The 17,664-nt window shown below is 42.3% G+C and overlaps 1 protein-coding gene across 2 annotated transcripts; it reads left to right on the top strand.

Annotated features, from left to right (window-relative positions):
• The first annotated feature begins 1,404 nt into the window (after nucleotides 1-1,404).
• Nucleotides 1,405-16,777, top strand: EMC3 (ER membrane protein complex subunit 3). Of its 2 annotated transcripts, XM_081105684.1 has the most exons (9): nucleotides 1,405-1,747; nucleotides 7,354-7,411; nucleotides 7,752-7,845; nucleotides 10,331-10,435; nucleotides 11,353-11,434; nucleotides 12,921-13,000; nucleotides 13,802-13,884; nucleotides 15,573-15,663; nucleotides 15,772-16,777. In XM_081105684.1, exons 1-9 carry the CDS (start codon nucleotides 1,593-1,595, stop codon nucleotides 15,801-15,803), a joined length of 780 nt encoding a protein of 259 aa, XP_080961810.1. In that variant the 5' UTR covers nucleotides 1,405-1,592; the 3' UTR covers nucleotides 15,804-16,777. The 2 variants fall into 2 exon arrangements, with proteins under 2 accessions (XP_080961810.1, XP_080961809.1); XM_081105683.1 differs by having other exon boundaries at nucleotides 15,573-15,804.
• Nucleotides 16,778-17,664: the final 887 nt, after the last annotated feature.

Genomic DNA, 17,664 nt, shown 5'->3' with positions numbered 1-17,664 from the left:
CGGGACTCCAGCGCGTCTGGGCGGCACAGGCCCAGCACACGGGGTGCGGCCGGTGGAGCGGCCCAGCCCTGGAGGAGCGGCATCCACTCGGAGCAGGCCCGGCCATGGGGCCGGTGCACTGCAGCATGGCGGCCTCCCCGAGCTAGGGCACGCGCCCCACTCCGCTGCCGCCGGTGCTGCACTGGGCCCGGTCCCGGTGGGGGGGGGGGGGGGGGGCAGCGGGCGGGTGGCAGCCCGGCGGTCGGCCCACACAGGCCCCGGTCCCCCTGACCGGGCCCCAAGGGCCGCATGGACCCCCGGCCCCAGCGCGGGCAAGCGGGGACCCGACCACGGGGAAAGGGAGGAAAGAGCCAGGCGGTGAGGCCTTCCGCTCCCATGACCTCCCCCGTGGTCGGTCACCGCCCGGCCCCACCCCTCGGCCCGCCGCCGGCCACCACGCAGCCGGTCCGGACACTCGGACCCGCTCCGGGGAGGCCAGGCCCTACGGCGGGCGCGGAGGGATTTCAGAGCCCAGCGGCCAGACTCCTCCACTCGCACCGCCCGGAGAGGCAGGCGGCACGCCTTTCAAAAGCAGGAACCCAGTGTCATTTATTTCAGTATCCCCAGGACCCAGCACAATAATTGGTGTAAAATTTTTTTTCTGAAAAACATTTTTTTTTTCTGAGCCCCAACAGTGTGGCTCGGTAGGTGAGGGTCCGTCCGCCTAGGAACCAGGAGGTCACTGTTGGATTCCCAGGCAGGGCACACGCTGGGGTTGCAGGTTTATGTCCAGTAGGGGGCCTGCAGGGGCAGCGATTAATGAATCCCTCTCACCACTGATGTTCCTGCGTCTCTCCTTCCCTCCGAAATCAATAAAATATATTTTTTAAACATGTTTTTCTCCCCTAGCCAGTTTGGCTTAGTGGACAGAGCTTTGGCCTGCGGACTAAAAGGGTCCCAGGTTCGATTGGGGTCACCAGCCATTTTGCAGGCGGAAAAACTAAACCCAGTCAGAACCCGCTGACCTCGGGGCCCGCCCTTAACCGTATTCCACCTCCTGGTTTACAGAGAAGCCTAGAAGATGGGAAGATGGGGCCGGCTGCCGGGCCTAGGCCATTCGAGTTGGGGATATAAGTTCTTCTCATTTTGTCATTTTAACGACGCAGGGAGGTACCTGAGGGTCTATCCAACGACAGGGCAGGTGAGGAAGCCGAGATAGGGCGCGGAGCCCCGGAGGGAAAGGCCGACCTTGACCGAGGCCTACAGGCCAGGCCGCAGGCGAGCGAAGCCTCGAGAAACGACGAGCGCAGCTCCAAACACCCGCCGACTGGCTGGCGCCGCCTCTCGTTTAAGACTTTCCCGCGCGGAGCGACGCGCCTTGACGTCACCGAGGTGCGCCGCGCCGCGCCGTGACTTCAGGTTTCCGCGCCGGAAGTGGGCGGCCGCGCGGCCCGGCGAGGGTCAGTACGCCGGGACTGAACCTGCAGTGGGATCCCGCGCCCGCCAGGCTGAGGGCGTGAGAAGGCTCGGAGGCGAGCTAGAGTGGGAGCCCGGCGCCCGTGGTGGGAGGAGAAACCCAGCGACACCGGGTCGGGAGCTGGCGCTGTGTGAAAATGGCGGGGCCGGAGCTGCTGCTCGACTCCAACATCCGCCTCTGGGTGGTCCTGCCCATCGTGATCATCACCTTCTTCGTGGGCATGATCCGCCACTACGTGTCCATCCTGCTGCAGAGCGACAAAAAGCTCACCCAGGAACAAGTCTCCGACAGGTCAGCGCCCTCCGGACCCGGCGACCTCACTCCCCCGTGACCTTGAGCAAGAAAGTGCGGGGGTTCTGTCCGTTTACCCCGATTTCCACATCGCGCTCCCGCTGGCGGGGTAACCCCCTGGGCTGAGTTACCTCCTGTGTTTCCCTTTCGTCATCTGTCAAATGTGGATGCTAACAGGATATGCCTCCTAGGGCAGGGGCGAGGATTAAATTTTAGATCATGTCTATAAAGCCCTTAGCTGGGACGAATCAAGTGTTCCAAAGTGATGTTGCTATTAATTTTGTTAGGCTAGTCGCCAGCCTTATCTATGAACTATAGGTAAGGTAGGTGTGATTATACTCGTCTTACCAAACTACAGTGGTGGTTAGCTGCGGTACCAACTACCCAAGAGCTTGGCAAACAAAACTACAGAGATGTGAGGGATGGTGATTATCATTTTCCCTGCTGGAGTGAGGGCAGATTCTTCCTCCTGTGCTTTATTACAATATTTGTCGAGAGAGGTCATTTGAGATGATGTGGTATCTAGACGTGTGCCCCTCCATATTAAAGTGAACATTTTCAGTCAGTCGTTACAACTATTTTCAGAGTTTACCTTAGGTAAATGTTAGTATGTCTTTAACACTTGTACTTATTAATCTTCCCTTTTTTTTAACCATTTTTTAAAGATATATTTTTATTGATTTCAGAGAGGAAGGGAGAGGGATAGAGAGATAGAAACATCAATGATGAGAGAGAATCATCGATCGGCTGCCTCCTGCACGCCCCACACTGGGGATGGAGCCCGAAACCCAGGCATATGCCCTTGTCCGGAATGGAACCTGGGACCCTTCAGTCCGAAGGCCGAGGCTCTATCCACTGAGCCAAACCGGCTAGGGCTTAATCTCCCTTCTTAACAAAGAGCAAGCAAGCTTCAGGCTCAGGACTTTCAACAGGCAACAGTATGCAGCTAAAATTTAATAATTGTGTTTTGTTTTTATTGTATTTATTTTTAAGTTACTTCCTATTTGTGGAGGTAATACTGGTTTTGCATTTGCTGGTAATTTAAAGATTTCTTTTAAAACTTATATAAGTAGAAAAGTTGATGCGTAGAAAATACTACGTTTTTAATAGTACAAGTGCTAGGTAAATAAGATAAAAATAATAACCATGAAATGAGAATGCTGAAGTTTGGAAAGGACTGCTGTCGTTTTCAGCTGTGCTTTCCAGTTATGCTGAGAATAACAATAATAATAAACCAACATTTATTAAGCACTTAGTCTATGCTAAGCACTTATATTCATTAACTTATTTAAAATTCAAAACAACTCTGGTAGATGCTGTTCCTTTTTTTAAATTTTTGTTTTAAAGATATATTTGTGTTGATTTCAGAGGGAGAGAGAGAATCATCGATCTGCATGCTTCCTGCACGCCCCACACTGGGGATCAAACCCATATCCCGGGCATGTGCCCTGACCGGGAATCGAACCATAACCTCCTGGTTCATAGGTCGATGCTCAACCACTGAGCCATTTTATAGAAACTAAGGGTTAAGAGGTCCCATGGTCACAGACAGTGACATCCAGGACTTAACACCAAGTCTTCTGGTTCCCAAGTGTGGAGCTTCCCACTATACCACCGACTTTTCTTTGGCATCAGTTTCAGAACTGACCGAACCAACCTCCTGTAGATAACGTTAAGAAGTCAGTTCACCACAGGAAGGGAGGCTATAGAAAGATGTTAAGTAGCCCTGGCCGGGGTCCCTCAGTTGCAGGCAATCAATCAATGTCTCTCTCTCACATGGATGTTTCTCTATCTCTCTCCCTCTACCTCCCTTTTCCTCTCTTCCTCCCTGCCTCCCCCTCCCTCTCTTGCTGTCCTTCCCTCCCTTTCATTTTCTCTCCCTTCCCCCTCCTCCTTCCTTCCACACTCTCTAAAAATCAATGGAAAAAATATCCTCAGGGGAGGATTAAAAAACACACAAACAAAAAGATGTAAAGTGGAGAGAGCTCAGTCAGCATTTATTTATGTATTGATACCAATAAATTGTTCTCATTTTACCTTCAAATTAACACTGAGATAGATAATCCTGAATCATTTTTACTTTTGAAAAAAAGAGCCGAAACCGGTTTGGCTCAGTGGATAGAGCGTCAGCTTACGGACTGAAAGGTCCCAGGTTCGATTCCGGTCAAGGGCATGTACCTGGGTTGCGGGCACATCCCCAGTGGGGGATGTACGGGAGGCGGCTGATCGATGTTTCTCTCTCATCGATGTTTCTAACTCTCTATCTCTCTCCCTTCCTCTCTGTAAAAAATCAATAAAATATATTTTTTTTTAAAAAGTGAAAAAAAGGGAGCCTGGGAAAGTTAAGTAGCCTTCCCTAAATAACCAAATAGTAAAATATTGCGCCTGTACTTGAACCCAGGACAGTCTCACTCCCAAATTAAATTCTCTTGACTACAATTCCTGCTGTCATAGATTCTCCACCACAGTTTTTGCACTGGGTTCAATATGTGATTTCAGAGTGATGACGCTGAATGATATCAGACCCAAAACTCCCTTTTATAACCCAAAGTGAAATTCACTGTTGATGCACTCTATACAAGAATATTAAAAAAAAAAAAAAAAAAAAGAGGCACATAACGCTTTACAGCAAGCATGTCAAACTCGCTCACGGCCAGCAGACCACATGCCTCATTTAAATAAAGGAGGCATGCAGCCCTCCGGCCACGAGTTTGACATGCTTGCTTTACATAAAGGCAACAATCATGAGAAATAAAAGGTAGGTAACTTAAATTCTGTTTTGTAAGTACTTGTGCATAACAGTCCTAGAGAAGATGTACTGGAGAAGTCAGATGCAATCACCTAGCTATAAAATCCCTATAAATTGGGGCAGATTCCATTGTAGGCTGATACATTGTGTTAGCTACTTAGATGTAAGAGAAGGCAGTGTTTGGATGTGATTTTCCTAAGTGGTGAACTACCCTTGATAAAGTCCTGAACACAACAAAGTGCAGTGTTTCCTATATTTATAGGCTGGTTGTGTATCTGGAAATTCAGTATCTGTAAATATCGTCCCTCTCAACCATTGCAAAAAATGGAATTAGGTTTGAGGCTCAGATAATTAGAACCAGTTTGATGAGATATCACAAGTAGTGTGAGACATGGGACAGTTCTTTGTATTGCACATCTGTCCCCAGCACTGAGGAATACTTAGTTGTGTGTTTTCTCTCCATCCCCTAACTTTGACACTCTAAATTCCACAGGTTTCCATTAGGCCCTCTAGAGGGCAGTGCCACTTACATGAAGAACCACTGCTTTAAAGACAACTCAACATTTCTGGTCATAATTGCTCCATCCCTTAAGTGAAGTCATGCCATCTCTGACATGGTATAACTATACCCCTCCAGGTCATCATTTGAACCTGAGTAGAATGCTGACCACATGATTCTGAACTGGCCGAAGTCCAAGGCAAAAGATGTCTTTTAATTGTAAAACATTCCTCTAAATACAGTATAAGTTTCCAATAACCTGAATGATCACAAATGGAATGTTGGGTTTCATAAATTATTAAGCTTTTACTGCCTCGAAACTTATTAAAATTTTCTAAAATGTATTAAACCAAAACTGAAAAATGCATAAATAAAATTTATTCGACCATATTTAAGGATAGAATGTATGTAAAAAGTAGTTCTCAAGCTTGAAGAATATACTGACTCTTTTTTTTTAAAAATATATTTTATTGATTTTTTTACAGAGAGGAGGGGAGAGGGATAGAGAGTTAGAAACATCGATGAGAGAGAAACATCGATCAGCTGCCTCCTGCACACTCCCTAGTGAGGATGTGCCCGCAACCAAGGTACATGCCCTTGACCGGAATCGAACCTGGGACCTTTGAGTCCGCAGGCCGATGCTCTATCCACTGAGCTAATCCGGCTACAGCAATATACTGACTCTTTGAAAGGAAAAAAAACAACAACAAAAACACCCTGATCTTTGAGGATATGGAACTCCACTTTGAGAAATAATAACTTTAAAAACTAAACTTTTAAGAAAATGTCTTTCAGTTGCAAATTACCACTGTGAAGAAAAGCTTTATCTTTATAGTCAGTACTAGGACTTAGTTTTAGATATTAGTGGAAATGAAAATGCAAAATTAAAAATTTCTTGTAGGGTTTGCAAATCTCAGAGAATACATCTGTGAATCTCAGTTTAAGAAAGTGAGTGCTTATAATATACAGGATAATTAAAGCTTGCCTTGATTTAATTTTTTAATTTCCAATCTATCACAGACTGATGCTTTTGTAAAATATTTTGATCGCGTATTTGGATCTTATAACAATGTCAAAGTATAAACTTTTCTAAACCCTTATCACATAGCAGCATTGGTACATAGGTCACACTTTGAGTAGCTTTAGACTAGCTCCCAGGGAACAGGACATATTACATGTCACCTCTGTAAGCCTGTGTATGGAACAGTCAACCGTATAGTACAACGAGGTCAGGAGGAGGAACACCAGAGAGAATTGCATGAGGGCACCAGGCATTGGGAAGAGTTTCATAGAAAAGGCGGAGCTTGAAGAAGGTGAAGGAGAGGGGCACTAGAGAATTCCCAGCGTATGGAGAAAGCTAGAACATGACAAGGAGATCCTAAGGGTATTGACCTACTTCTTAGAGCAGGTGGCTTATACTGAGGAGTAGAGAGAAAACCAAGCACAGTTTTCTTGTGTTCATTTCTGTTGCAATCTTTTTCCCCACTTTTCAAGAAAGATTTCCATTAAGCTAAGTAGGCTCCCCCTCAAGCCCGCCAATTAAGACAACTTTTGAATGCCCTTGCCCGGTAGCTCAGATGGTTAGAGTGTTGTCCCAATACGCCAAGGTTCCTGGTTTGATCCTCAGGGCACGTACAAGAATTAACCAATAAGTGAAACAACAAATCAATGTTTCTCTATCTCTCCCTTCTCTCTAAAATCAGTAAATTTTTTAAAAGCTTTTGAAAACCAAAAAAAAATTAGTATTTTGATCACTATTCTGTTTACTATTTGTAGCTTAGCACTACCCACTTGTATTGCACTGTTATCTTTAATGATCAATTATGTTAAAATATCACCAAATAATTTCACTTGTTAGTTTATTTAATAAATGTTTATTGAGAGCTTACTAACCGTCTGAGTACTGGGTGGGATTTCTATTTGTTGTCTGTCAGATAGCAACCCTGTCAAGTCCTGTACTCATTTCTCTTTGGGACTTAAAAAATTCCCTCAATCCTCACCCTTCCTCCCTCCTCCTGCCTCCAAATCATCTGAGAAGCATCCAACTGCTACTCTTTTCACTCAGAGAAAGTGCCTTCTTAACCCATAAATTAAGAGAAAGGTGAGTGTTCCAAATGTGCCTTCTTCAGACATCTTTGTTCAGAAACACAGTCACTTCTGAAAAATGCTCTTTTGAAAACCTGATTTGGGGGTTGTTAGATTGGTTTTAAGGATACCTGTAGTTTGAAAAGTTTCCATACCGGACTGTGGCCAAATAGGCCCTCTCTTGTGTTTAAATAGGTCTTCTACTTTATTCTCTAGTTTTCTTCTAGTGTTTCGCTTTTATAAAAATCTCATTGTCTTGGTTGTATTTTTCAGTCAAGTCCTAATTCGAAGCAGAGTCCTCAGGGAAAATGGAAAATACATTCCCAAACAGGTACTCATTTATCTTTTATTTAAAGTACCAAGATTCACTGTTGAAGGCAGTAGATATCAGAATGTTTTATAAGGGGACTCTTTGGGGAAAACTGAAGGCTGGCAAGTCAGGAATTAAGCTGTGGCCTGATGGTGTTTGCTGTCATTGTGACCTCATCCTTCTTAGAAAATTGTTTTTAAATGTGACTCAGCTAAAATGTCAGCTCAGCTGCCAAGTGGGCTGTCAGCTCTTAGTGTAACAGCATATTCCAAGGGCCTTCTGACCAAACCTCTGGGGAATAATTTTACAGTTTGCTATGTCACAGTTTTAAGATTTAAAAAGCTCTTTTTTTTCCTACTAGTCTTTCCTGACACGAAAATATTATTTCAACAACCCAGAGGATGGATTTTTCAAAAAAACTAAAAGGAAGGTAGTACCTCCTTCTCCTATGACTGGTATGTTTATTCGTTTCTCTCATCTTTAAGGAAGATTTTTAACATGAGTGGGGGGAGGAGGGAGTTAGAATGTGTCATTTGATTTCAGTGTTAAATTGTTGAAGATAGTAACCGTAAGGGACCGTAGATATCATCTAGTATAGCAATCTGCAGAAGTAGTGTTCTCTTTTCCAAATAAATGTTCTGGTAACTCCAAAATATAAAGTGGATCTAAAACAGAGCTCTCAGGCCCTGGCTGGTGTTTCTCAGTGGTTAGAGCATCCGCCCGTGCACCAAGGGGTCTCAGACTCGATTCCCAGTCAAGGGTACATACCTGGGTTGCAGTTTGCTCCCGATCCCTGGTTGGGGTGTGTGGGGGAGGCAACCAGTCAATGTGTCTCTCTCACATCAATGTTTTTCTCTTTCTCTCTCCCTCCCTTTCTTCCACTCTCTGAAAAGCAATGGAAAAAAATATCCTCGGGTGAGGATTAACCAAAAAAAAAAAAAAGAGAGAGAGCTCTCACGCCCTGGCTGGGTAGCTCAGTTGGTTAGAGTATTGTCCTGATAACACTTAAGTTGGTGGGTTCGATCCCTGTCAGGGCACATACAAGAGTCAACCAATGAATGCATAAGTGGAACCAAAAAAAAAATCGATGTTTTTCTCTCTTTTTCCCTTCCTCTCTCTCTCTCTCTCTCTCTCAAATAAATTTTTAAAAAATAAAATAAAAATAAAGAAAGAAAGAGCTCTCAGCTAAGGGATTGAAAGAACTAGAGCCATCGTCTGTGGGTCTCTTCCCTTTGCTGTTACTCAGGACCCAGGGCTCCACTGAGCACAGTTGGAAAAGCTGGGGCTCCCACCCAGTGCCTGGCTCCTGTTGCTGACAGATGGCCACACAGCACTGCTCTCTCTACTTCCCCAGACCAGCTATTGGCCATCCTACAATTTTTACTCATAGATTTCTTACTTTCACTGATCCCTGTCATGTGAAAAACACAGCATCTTTAAAGTGAAACAAAATTTATTATCCCATATTTTTTTTTAAATATGTTTTATTGATTTTTTACAGAGAAGAAGGGAGAGGGATAGAGAGTTAGAAATATTGATGAGAGAGATCAATCAGCTACCTCCTGCACGCCCCCCACTGGGGATGTGCCTGCAACCAGGGTACATGCCCTTGACCGGAATCGAACCTCGGACCCTTGAGTCCGCAGGCCGACGCTCTATCCACTGAGCCAAACCAGTTCGGCTATTATCCCATATTGACTGTCCTCTCATTTTAGTATCCATTTCTTTAGGTGAAATTACCAGCTATTTTAAACCCAAACAGAAGTTAATATAAATCTTTCAGAAAACCTACAATAAACAAAAGAAACCAATAAATTTACAAAAAGATGCTTGACCTACTAAAATCTATGGAATGCAAATTAAAACAAGATGTCCTTTATAGCCCATTAAATTGGCAAAGATTGAAAGCTTGACCAAAGTTGCTACTGTCAAGGTCATGGGAAGTGAGGGTCTCTCACTATTTTTGAAGGACAGTCTGACAGTATCAACAAAAATATGCAGACTTATGTACAAGGTGGTTGTTGATGGCATTGTTTATTGGCAAAAAAAAAATTGGAAACAATCTATAGCAGTGACGGCGAACCTATGACACGCGTGTCAGAGGTGACACGTGAACTCATTTTTTTGGTTGATTTTTCTTTGTTAAATGGCATTTAAATATATAAAATAAATATCAAAAATATAAATCTTTGTTTTACTATGGTTGCAAATATCAAAAAATTTCTATATGTGACACGGCACCAGAATTAAGTTAGGGGTTTTCAAAATGCTGACACGCCGAGCTCAAAAGGTTTGCCATCACTGATATATAGGTTCACCCAGTAGTGATGCCTGTGACCACATTGCGGATTCCTATGCAGACATTAAAAATAATGAGAGAGTTATTATACCAATGTGGAAATAGCATTCACAACATATTAATTTTTTTAAATTAAGAAGCAGAATAGTGCCCTGGCCTGGTGGCTCAGTTGGTTGGAGCGTCATTCTGTACATCAAAATGTTGTGGGTTTGATTCCCAGTCAGAGCACATAACCTAGGTTGCAGGTTTGATCCCTGGTTGGGTATAGAAGGGAACCGATCAGTATTTCTCACATCGATGTTTCTTTCTCTCCCTCTCTCTCTAAAATCAATAAACATATCCTCCGGTGAACCTAAAAAACAAAACCAAAAAAAAAGAAGAGTAAGCGTAGTATCCCTCTGTTGTGCCTATATGGAGAGAAACCACTCTGTGTGTGTAAATAAAGTGATGGAAGGATGTGAAACAGTTCAAAATGTTAGAGAGTGGGCTCAGGGGAACCATCTACATCCTGTTTGTATGTCATTTGAATTTTTTACAATGAACTTGTATTACTTTATCAAATAAATTTAAAATTGACAGAATCAGGAGGAAGCCCCTGCCAGCAGTGGTAAAATGTAGTGGTCTCTGTGTTTTTGTCTTAGATCCCACTATGCTAACAGACATGATGAAAGGCAATGTAACAAACGTTCTCCCTATGATTCTTATTGGCGGATGGATCAACATGACATTCTCAGGCTTTGTCACAAGTAAGTCACCACTGAGAAGACTCAGGTTGTATTTCACCTGTGCTCCTTTCCCTTCTCCCTGTTCCGAGAAATCGAAGTGCTACCATCATGAGTCCTGTGTTCTGTAGTGGAAACTGGTAACAACATCCTTTGAACAGCAAAAGCATTAATATGCTATGATTTTATGGCTCTTATTACAAACTGATTGTAAGTTCATAATATCAATGCTTTTTTACTAATAGGGATTCAAACGAGTGGCTTGCTAGTTTGTATCTGAAACTAATTTAGTGTTCTAGTTGAGTAGGATAAAGGGAAGCCCATTTATATTTTTACTTCATTTTCTAGATGTTGGGGTGAGTCGTTTGTCTATTTGTTTATAAGTTTTTATTTGATTTGAATTAATTCGGCTTCTTAGTAATGTAGTTCTCTGTGTATATATACTCCACTTTATGTTTAACACATTAGTGCATGTTTCTTTTGAGATTTTTAGGTCACAGCTCAGTTTGAGTCCCTGCTTCTTTTTTTTTTTTTTTTTTTTTTTAAATATATTTTATTGATTTTTTACAGAGAGGAAGGGAGAGAGATAGAGAGTTAGAAACATCGATGAAAGAGAAACATCGATCAGCTGCCTCCTGCACATCTCCCACTGGGGATGTGCCCGCAACCCAGGTACATGCCCTTGACCGGAATCGAACCTGGGACCTTTCAGTCCGCAAGTCCCTGCTTCTTAAGCAATAGAGAAGCTAGTATTCAAGGAAGAGTGACTGACATTGGATGTATTTCTCCAGAAAGTGACAAATTTCCTTGTGGGAATCTTTTGCCAAACTCTGTATGGTCCGGAGTTCCCACCTCTTCAGGGAAAGAAAGATGCATTCACAGTTTCACTCTTCTAAAAATCAAGAAGCTGGGACTGATTATGAACTTTTCTTTCTTTGCAGCTAAGGTCCCATTTCCCCTGACCCTCCGTTTTAAGCCGATGCTACAGCAAGGAATTGAATTACTCACATTAGATGCATCCTGGTAAGGACTTTCTCTGAGTCTTACAAAAGGAGAGAAGGTTTTAGCCTCTTTTCTCTAGGTGCTGGGGTCTTAGGAGTGCAGGGGTAGATGTATGTATTCCCAAAAAGTTAAAAGATAAAGCTAGACAGACCTTTTAGCAATGCCCTGGAGCATATGGGAGTAGATGTTTGTATTACTTTTTCCAAAATACATTACTACTGATAATAACATTAAACCTTTTCATTGGTACCAGGCACTGTACTAGGTGCTTTCTACATATTATCTTATTTTTATCCTCATAGCAACCCTATGAAATAAGTGGAGAAATTGAGATTTGACCACACTGTCTGTCCAAGTACAGCACTCATGTCTTATTTACCACTATTTTTTATAGCAGAGTAATAAAACACAAAATTTGAAAGGCTCATAGAACACTGCTACCACATGTAGAACCCAGTAGCGCTTCTTCATTTGGTCTCTCCAGACTGTTTTGTCTGTGGCTTCCCAGAGACTGGCATTAAAAAGGAAGCCAACCCTAGCCGGTTTGGCTCAGTGGATAGAGCATTGGCCTGTGGACCAAAGGGTCCTGGGTTCGAATCAGTTGCAGGGTCCTCCGCAGCCTGGGCCCTGGTCGGGGCATGTGCAAGAGGCAACCAGTCGATGTGTTTCTCTCACATCGATATTTCTCTCTTTCCCTCTCTTCCACTCTCCCTAAAAATCAATGGGAAAATACTCTCTAGTGAGGATTAACAACAAAAAAAGGAAGCCAGGCAAGAGGAGAAGAATGGGTAACTTCCAGTGGTAACTTGCCTGAAGTGAGCAAACCAGTGGCTGTATGAGAGGGGCAGGCCAGACTGGGTGCTAGAGAGTCTTGGCTGTGCACAATTCCACTAGAGGAGAAAAGCGATAGTTACTGTAAGTAGCATGACTACTAAACCTCGACCTTCCAGACTCATTTGGGCCAAGCAAAAACTTTATGTGCAAGAAAAACTTTTTTAAATCTTTTCTCAGCATCTGTGACTGACATGCTTGTGTGGACAAAGGAGACTGGAACGTGGGTATACAACTAGCTTACTGTTAGATGTAGATCTACAAGTTGGGAGTCAGAACTTCTTATTGTATGTACTTCTGCATTGTTTGCATTCATTATTTATAGCAAGTGTGTTTTTATTAAATAATGAATGGTCTGAAAACCCATTATGTAGAAAGGAAAATTAAGCAAAGCTTACAGTCCCTGATTAAATGGAAGCACACCAGTTGTGAGTTCAGTTTCTGCTACTGAAGGCAGAATTTATTACATAGCTCTAAGTGGCACTTTACCTGCAGTCAGCTATAACTATTTGTAACATTGCCTTCACAACTTGTATTTCTTCTTTGGTTGTGCTTTAAATGAATATAGCTTACCCCCGCTGATTTCTTACATACTCTGGACAACTTTGGGTGTTAGAAAAGTATGAATTGCATTAGTTCTGACATAACTCCCTACGTTGCTTTATTTTTGCTTTAGGGTGAGTTCTGCATCCTGGTATTTCCTCAATGTCTTTGGGCTTCGGAGCATTTACTCTCTGATTTTGGGCCAAGATAATGGTAAGGAGCACATCAGGTTTAATAAGCAAATACTCTGATAGATGAATCATCCATGCCAGAGTCAAAAAAATCATGTAGGCTGTGCTATTTGTTAGCATAGTCAAATACAGTCCTTCATTCTTTAAACTACTAAGTTTCTGAGGTATTCTGAAAACAGTCTTAAAAATTCCAGGGTCAAACTGAAGATGTGAGATCTCCCTGGCAATAACAGGGACAAGATGTAGTCCCTAACAGTCTGATATCCTCAAATGAGGGATCCACACCATCAATATAAGCCTGCAGAATGGAAGCTGAAAGAAGGCCTGGTTTGATCAGTTAGTGCATTGATGAGATTTCTTGCCAGTACTTGTCCTAACTGTTTCACTTAATGGCTGAGAACTCAGGCAAATTACTTTACCTTTCTAATCCTCTGATGTAAAATAGGGACCTTAATAATTAACTTCAGGGTTTGTTGTTAGGAGTAGATGAGGTAGAATCGGTTAAGTACCTAGTGAAGTATTTGGCATATAGTAGTTGTTCAGTAACTGGTGGCTGTTGTTATTGTTTAAATTTGAGGTAAAGTTTAGTGCTTTCTTAGTTACCTTTCTTCTCCTGCTATTATCACCCCCATTTTTCACGAGAAGTAAAGTGACTTTTCTGGAGTCACACAGCCAGTGCAAGGTAGGGCCAGTCAGTGAATGTGTAATATGGCTCTCTTACCCACTACTGAGCATCTGGCAGTTTTGTGTAAGGACCGTTCCTCCCAGGCATACAGGCTGCTGCTAAGCCTTGGGGCTCATATAGGTGCATCTTACTCTGCAGCCGCTGACCAATCACGGATGATGCAGGAGCAGATGACTGGAGCAGCCATGGCCATGCCCGCAGACACCAACAAAGCTTTCAAGGTACACTCACTTCTTCCAGCTTCACTGGAGCTCCAAAAGGCATTCAGAGTAACTTTAAAGATGGGTTCTCTGAAGTGAGTGTAGTGTCCATTATTCCATTATTTAAATTTAGTAAAAAATGTATTTTAGTTTACATGTCTCTTTCTCCTGAGGGAATCATCTAAGTAAATTTGAGATTCTTGGTACTTTTTCTAGTTTTTAAATGCTCACCAAATTCATTCTACACTAAATGATGCTGTAAAAACAGTCCAATCAGAGGCACTGTAAACATTTGGAATATTTTTTAACTTTTATACCCTGTAGACATCAGATGAAAATTTCATTAAAAAATTCAGTCCCTAGAGCCTTTTCATGAAATGATTTTATAATTTATAAAATCGAGTGTAATTTTTGTACAGCAGAAGTTCACTAATTTTTCATCATAAGAACTAGGAATAGAAGGGAACTTGCTCATCTTGGTGAAAGGTATCTATGAAATACCTATACTCATATTGAAAGCTTTTCCTCTAAGATCAGGAACAAGACAAGAATGTCCATTCTTGCCACTACTATTCAACACTGTACTGCAGGTCTAGCCAGGAAAGTTAGTCCAGGAAAAGAAATAAAAAGGCATTCAGATTAGAAAGGAAGATGCAAATCAAAACCACAAAGAGACACCACTTCACACCCACTCAGTAATAAAAGAGGATGGACAATAACAAGTGTTGACAAGGATGTGGAGAAATTGAAACTCTCATGTACGGTGGTAATGATGAAGCCACTTTCTTCAAAAGTTAAAGATAGTTACCATATGACCTAGCAATTCCATGCTTAGGTAAATACCCAAGAAAACTAAAAACCTATGTCCACACAAAAACTTATACAAGAGTATTCAAAGTACTATTTATAATAGTCAAAATATAAACAATCCAAATGTCCATCATCTGATGAACAGAAAAACAAAATGGAGCATTTTGGTATATGTGCACAATGTCTAGACAATGGAATGTATACAATGGAATATTATTCAGCCATCAAAAGGGACGAGTACTGAATCCTGGTACAATTAGGGAGGAACCTTAAAAGCATGCTAAGTGAAAGAAACCAGTAACAACAGGGCGTGTATGATGTGTAGACTAGATGAATCCAAAGATACAGAAAGTAGAGTAATTTGAAGAGGTTGGGGGAAAGGGATAAAGAGGAGTGTCTGCTATTTGATAGGAAGTTTCTTTTTCTGAAACCTGATGGAAGTATTCTGGAATTAGGTAGTGGTGATGGTTGCACGTCTTTGTGAATATGTTAAAAACCACTAAGTTGCATATATTAAATGAGTGACTTTTATGCCATGTGAATTACAGTTATTTAAAAGAACACACCCATGAACTAACACTTGTCTTGCATGTTAAATTTCACAAAGCATATTTTTAGAGCCCACTAATTAAAGGCAAAGTATTCAGCATTAACAGACTATTTGAGAAATGTAATTAGTTACTAGCTCCGGTGACCTTAAACAAATATTTTACCTTTCTTAGCTTTTGTCTCCTTGTCTGTAAATTGGGGTTTGGGGTGGATGGCAGCACCTGAGCTTATACATGTAAACAGCCTCACCCAGCCCCTGGCCCAGAGTAGACGCTCACAAAGATCAGCGCTGCTCTTAGTAACAGCCCTTCTGCCCCCTCTCCCTGCCCTGGTGTTCTCTTTCTTTGCAGACAGAGTGGGAAGCCTTGGAGCTGACAGATCACCAGTGGGCCCTAGATGATGTCGAAGAGGAACTCATGGCCAAAGACCTCCACTTCGAAGGCATGTTCAAAAAGGAATTACAGACCTCTATTTTTTGAAGACCAAGCAGGAATTAGCTGTGTCAGAAACTCGGAGTAGCGCTTAACCTTGTAACTTTCGTTTGAGCAGGAGCCTCTCGGAATAAAAAGGAGGATGCATGAGCTGGCGGATGTGCAGCAAGGATCATTCTTGTCTGAGCCGGTTCCCCTTTATGTATGAAACTAGAGGAAACACAAGGATTGTGTGCTGGGTGACTTACCCAGAAACAGCTATTTTTAAAATGTTTTAAATTTTCCATCTGGTGACTCTAGTAATGAAAGTCAGAGAAAGGGGGAAAACTCAAGCTAGTGATAATATATAAAACTTAGCAAAAATACAGTCTTTGGAAAAGGAGTTTTCAATTATACCTAATTATTATGTGTAGTCAGCCTGACTTCTAACCACAGTAGACTCCTTTTTTCTTGGGATCCAAACACCCTGCATTTTACCTTTAATTTTTGTTAGTATTTTTATAACTTTCTTTACACAAATAATACATTTTCATTACAGAAAATTTAAGAACTATGGATGAGCAAAAAGTGAAGCTCCCTGTATTCATTTTGAGCCTACAGAATGACATAAAAAGCAAATGTGTCAAAACCTTATTCAGATAAATCTTTTTCAGAGTGAATACCCAGGGCCAGGACAGACTTAGGAAACCTTCGCTATCTCATAATACTGTCCAGTGAAAATCAGTGACTGTGAGACACTGCCGGATTCTCAAGTGCCTTTGGGATCATTAAAAACAGGCTAAATAATGTGAGGTCTTGATCTGGAGTTCAGAATACATCAAATCCATTGACAAATCAATGGTGCTATACTGTATATGGCTGCTCAGTTGAATGAAAGCATTTCCCAGTCATTCTGCATAAGAGAGTTTACGTATCACTGTAAGAAGTGAGAGAGGGCGATTGCTGGCAGACACATAGTTAAGGGTTGCCCAGGAAGAATTCTGTCTGGGTTAACTCCCAGGGAAGTGGCAGGGTGCCATTTCTGTACCAAGAGGTGAATGTAATTTGCATGTTGAACGCTGTAATCAAGAACAAACAACTCTTGACTCTACAAATTAAACCATCCTGTTTTCTTTGCCTGTAAATATGTTGCCTCTGTGGGTCATTAACAGCCTTTGACAATAGGTAGGAGTGTCTGTTGTGGAAAAGTGCTGAAGAGTCTAGGTAAAAAGTGTGATCCTTGCCCTCAGTGAATTCATAAGAGACACACATAAGAAATGGATGTTGTTGGTTTTTTAAGTCAACTGTAAAAATATATTTATGATTTCAGAGAGGAAGGGAGAGGGAGAGAGAGATAGAAACATCAGTGATGAGAGAATTATTGATCAGCTGCCTCCTGCCTGCCCTTCACTGGGGATCAAGCCCACAACCCAGGCATTAAAAAATGCCCTGACCAGGAATTGAACCGTGACCTCCTGGTTCATAGGTCGATGCTCAACCACTGAGCCATGCCAGCTGGGCAGAAGTGGGTGGTTCTTAATCTTTGGGTCACAGAACGTCTTTCAGAATCTGATGGAAGCTCTGACCCTCTCCTCCAGAGTAATACACATGGGCACAGACACATGTCTCAGGTAACCCCAGGGGTATTTGGTAGACCCTCCAGAGCCTATTCACAGTGACACACAGATCGAAGGTAAAAAATACCGATATTCAAAATAGTTGTTTAAACAAAATATTCAAGGACCAAGGGTTCAGTGTAGAAGAATATCCCAAGCAGAGGGAACAGAGCCAGCAAAGGCCCACATATTAAAATGTCCACAGTTCATTGCATCCCCAGGAAGTGGGCAGTGGTGTGGTATGTACGGAAAGATCGAGGTTGGGATGGAATGTAATAAGTGACTGATAGAGAATTACTTATGTGAGGAACCTTGCAATTGCAAGTGACAGAAACTGAACCTAGCTTAAGCAGTTTTTTAAAAAAAGGGAATGTGAACTGACTCGACTAAAATGGCCAATGGTCTCTTAGCTTCCG

This window comes from Myotis nattereri (assembly GCF_964212035.1).
Source record: "Myotis nattereri genome assembly, chromosome: 14".
NCBI classification, from domain to species: Eukaryota; Metazoa; Chordata; class Mammalia; order Chiroptera; family Vespertilionidae; genus Myotis; species Myotis nattereri.
The sequence above is the reverse complement of the archived record's forward strand: the minus strand, read 5'-3'. Positions and strand labels throughout refer to the sequence as shown.

Bases quoted from the DNA above. Each gene is read 5' to 3' on its own strand.
- EMC3 (XM_081105683.1), top strand. From the start codon at position 1,593: ATGGCGGGGCCGGAGCTGCTGCTCGACTCCAACATCCGCCTCTGGGTG. The intron at 11,435-12,920 runs GTAAGGACTTTC...TTTTTGCTTTAG, and splicing joins CTCACATTAGATGCATCCTG to GGTGAGTTCTGCATCCTGGT. The intron at 13,001-13,801 runs GTAAGGAGCACA...CTTACTCTGCAG, and splicing joins GATTTTGGGCCAAGATAATG to CCGCTGACCAATCACGGATG.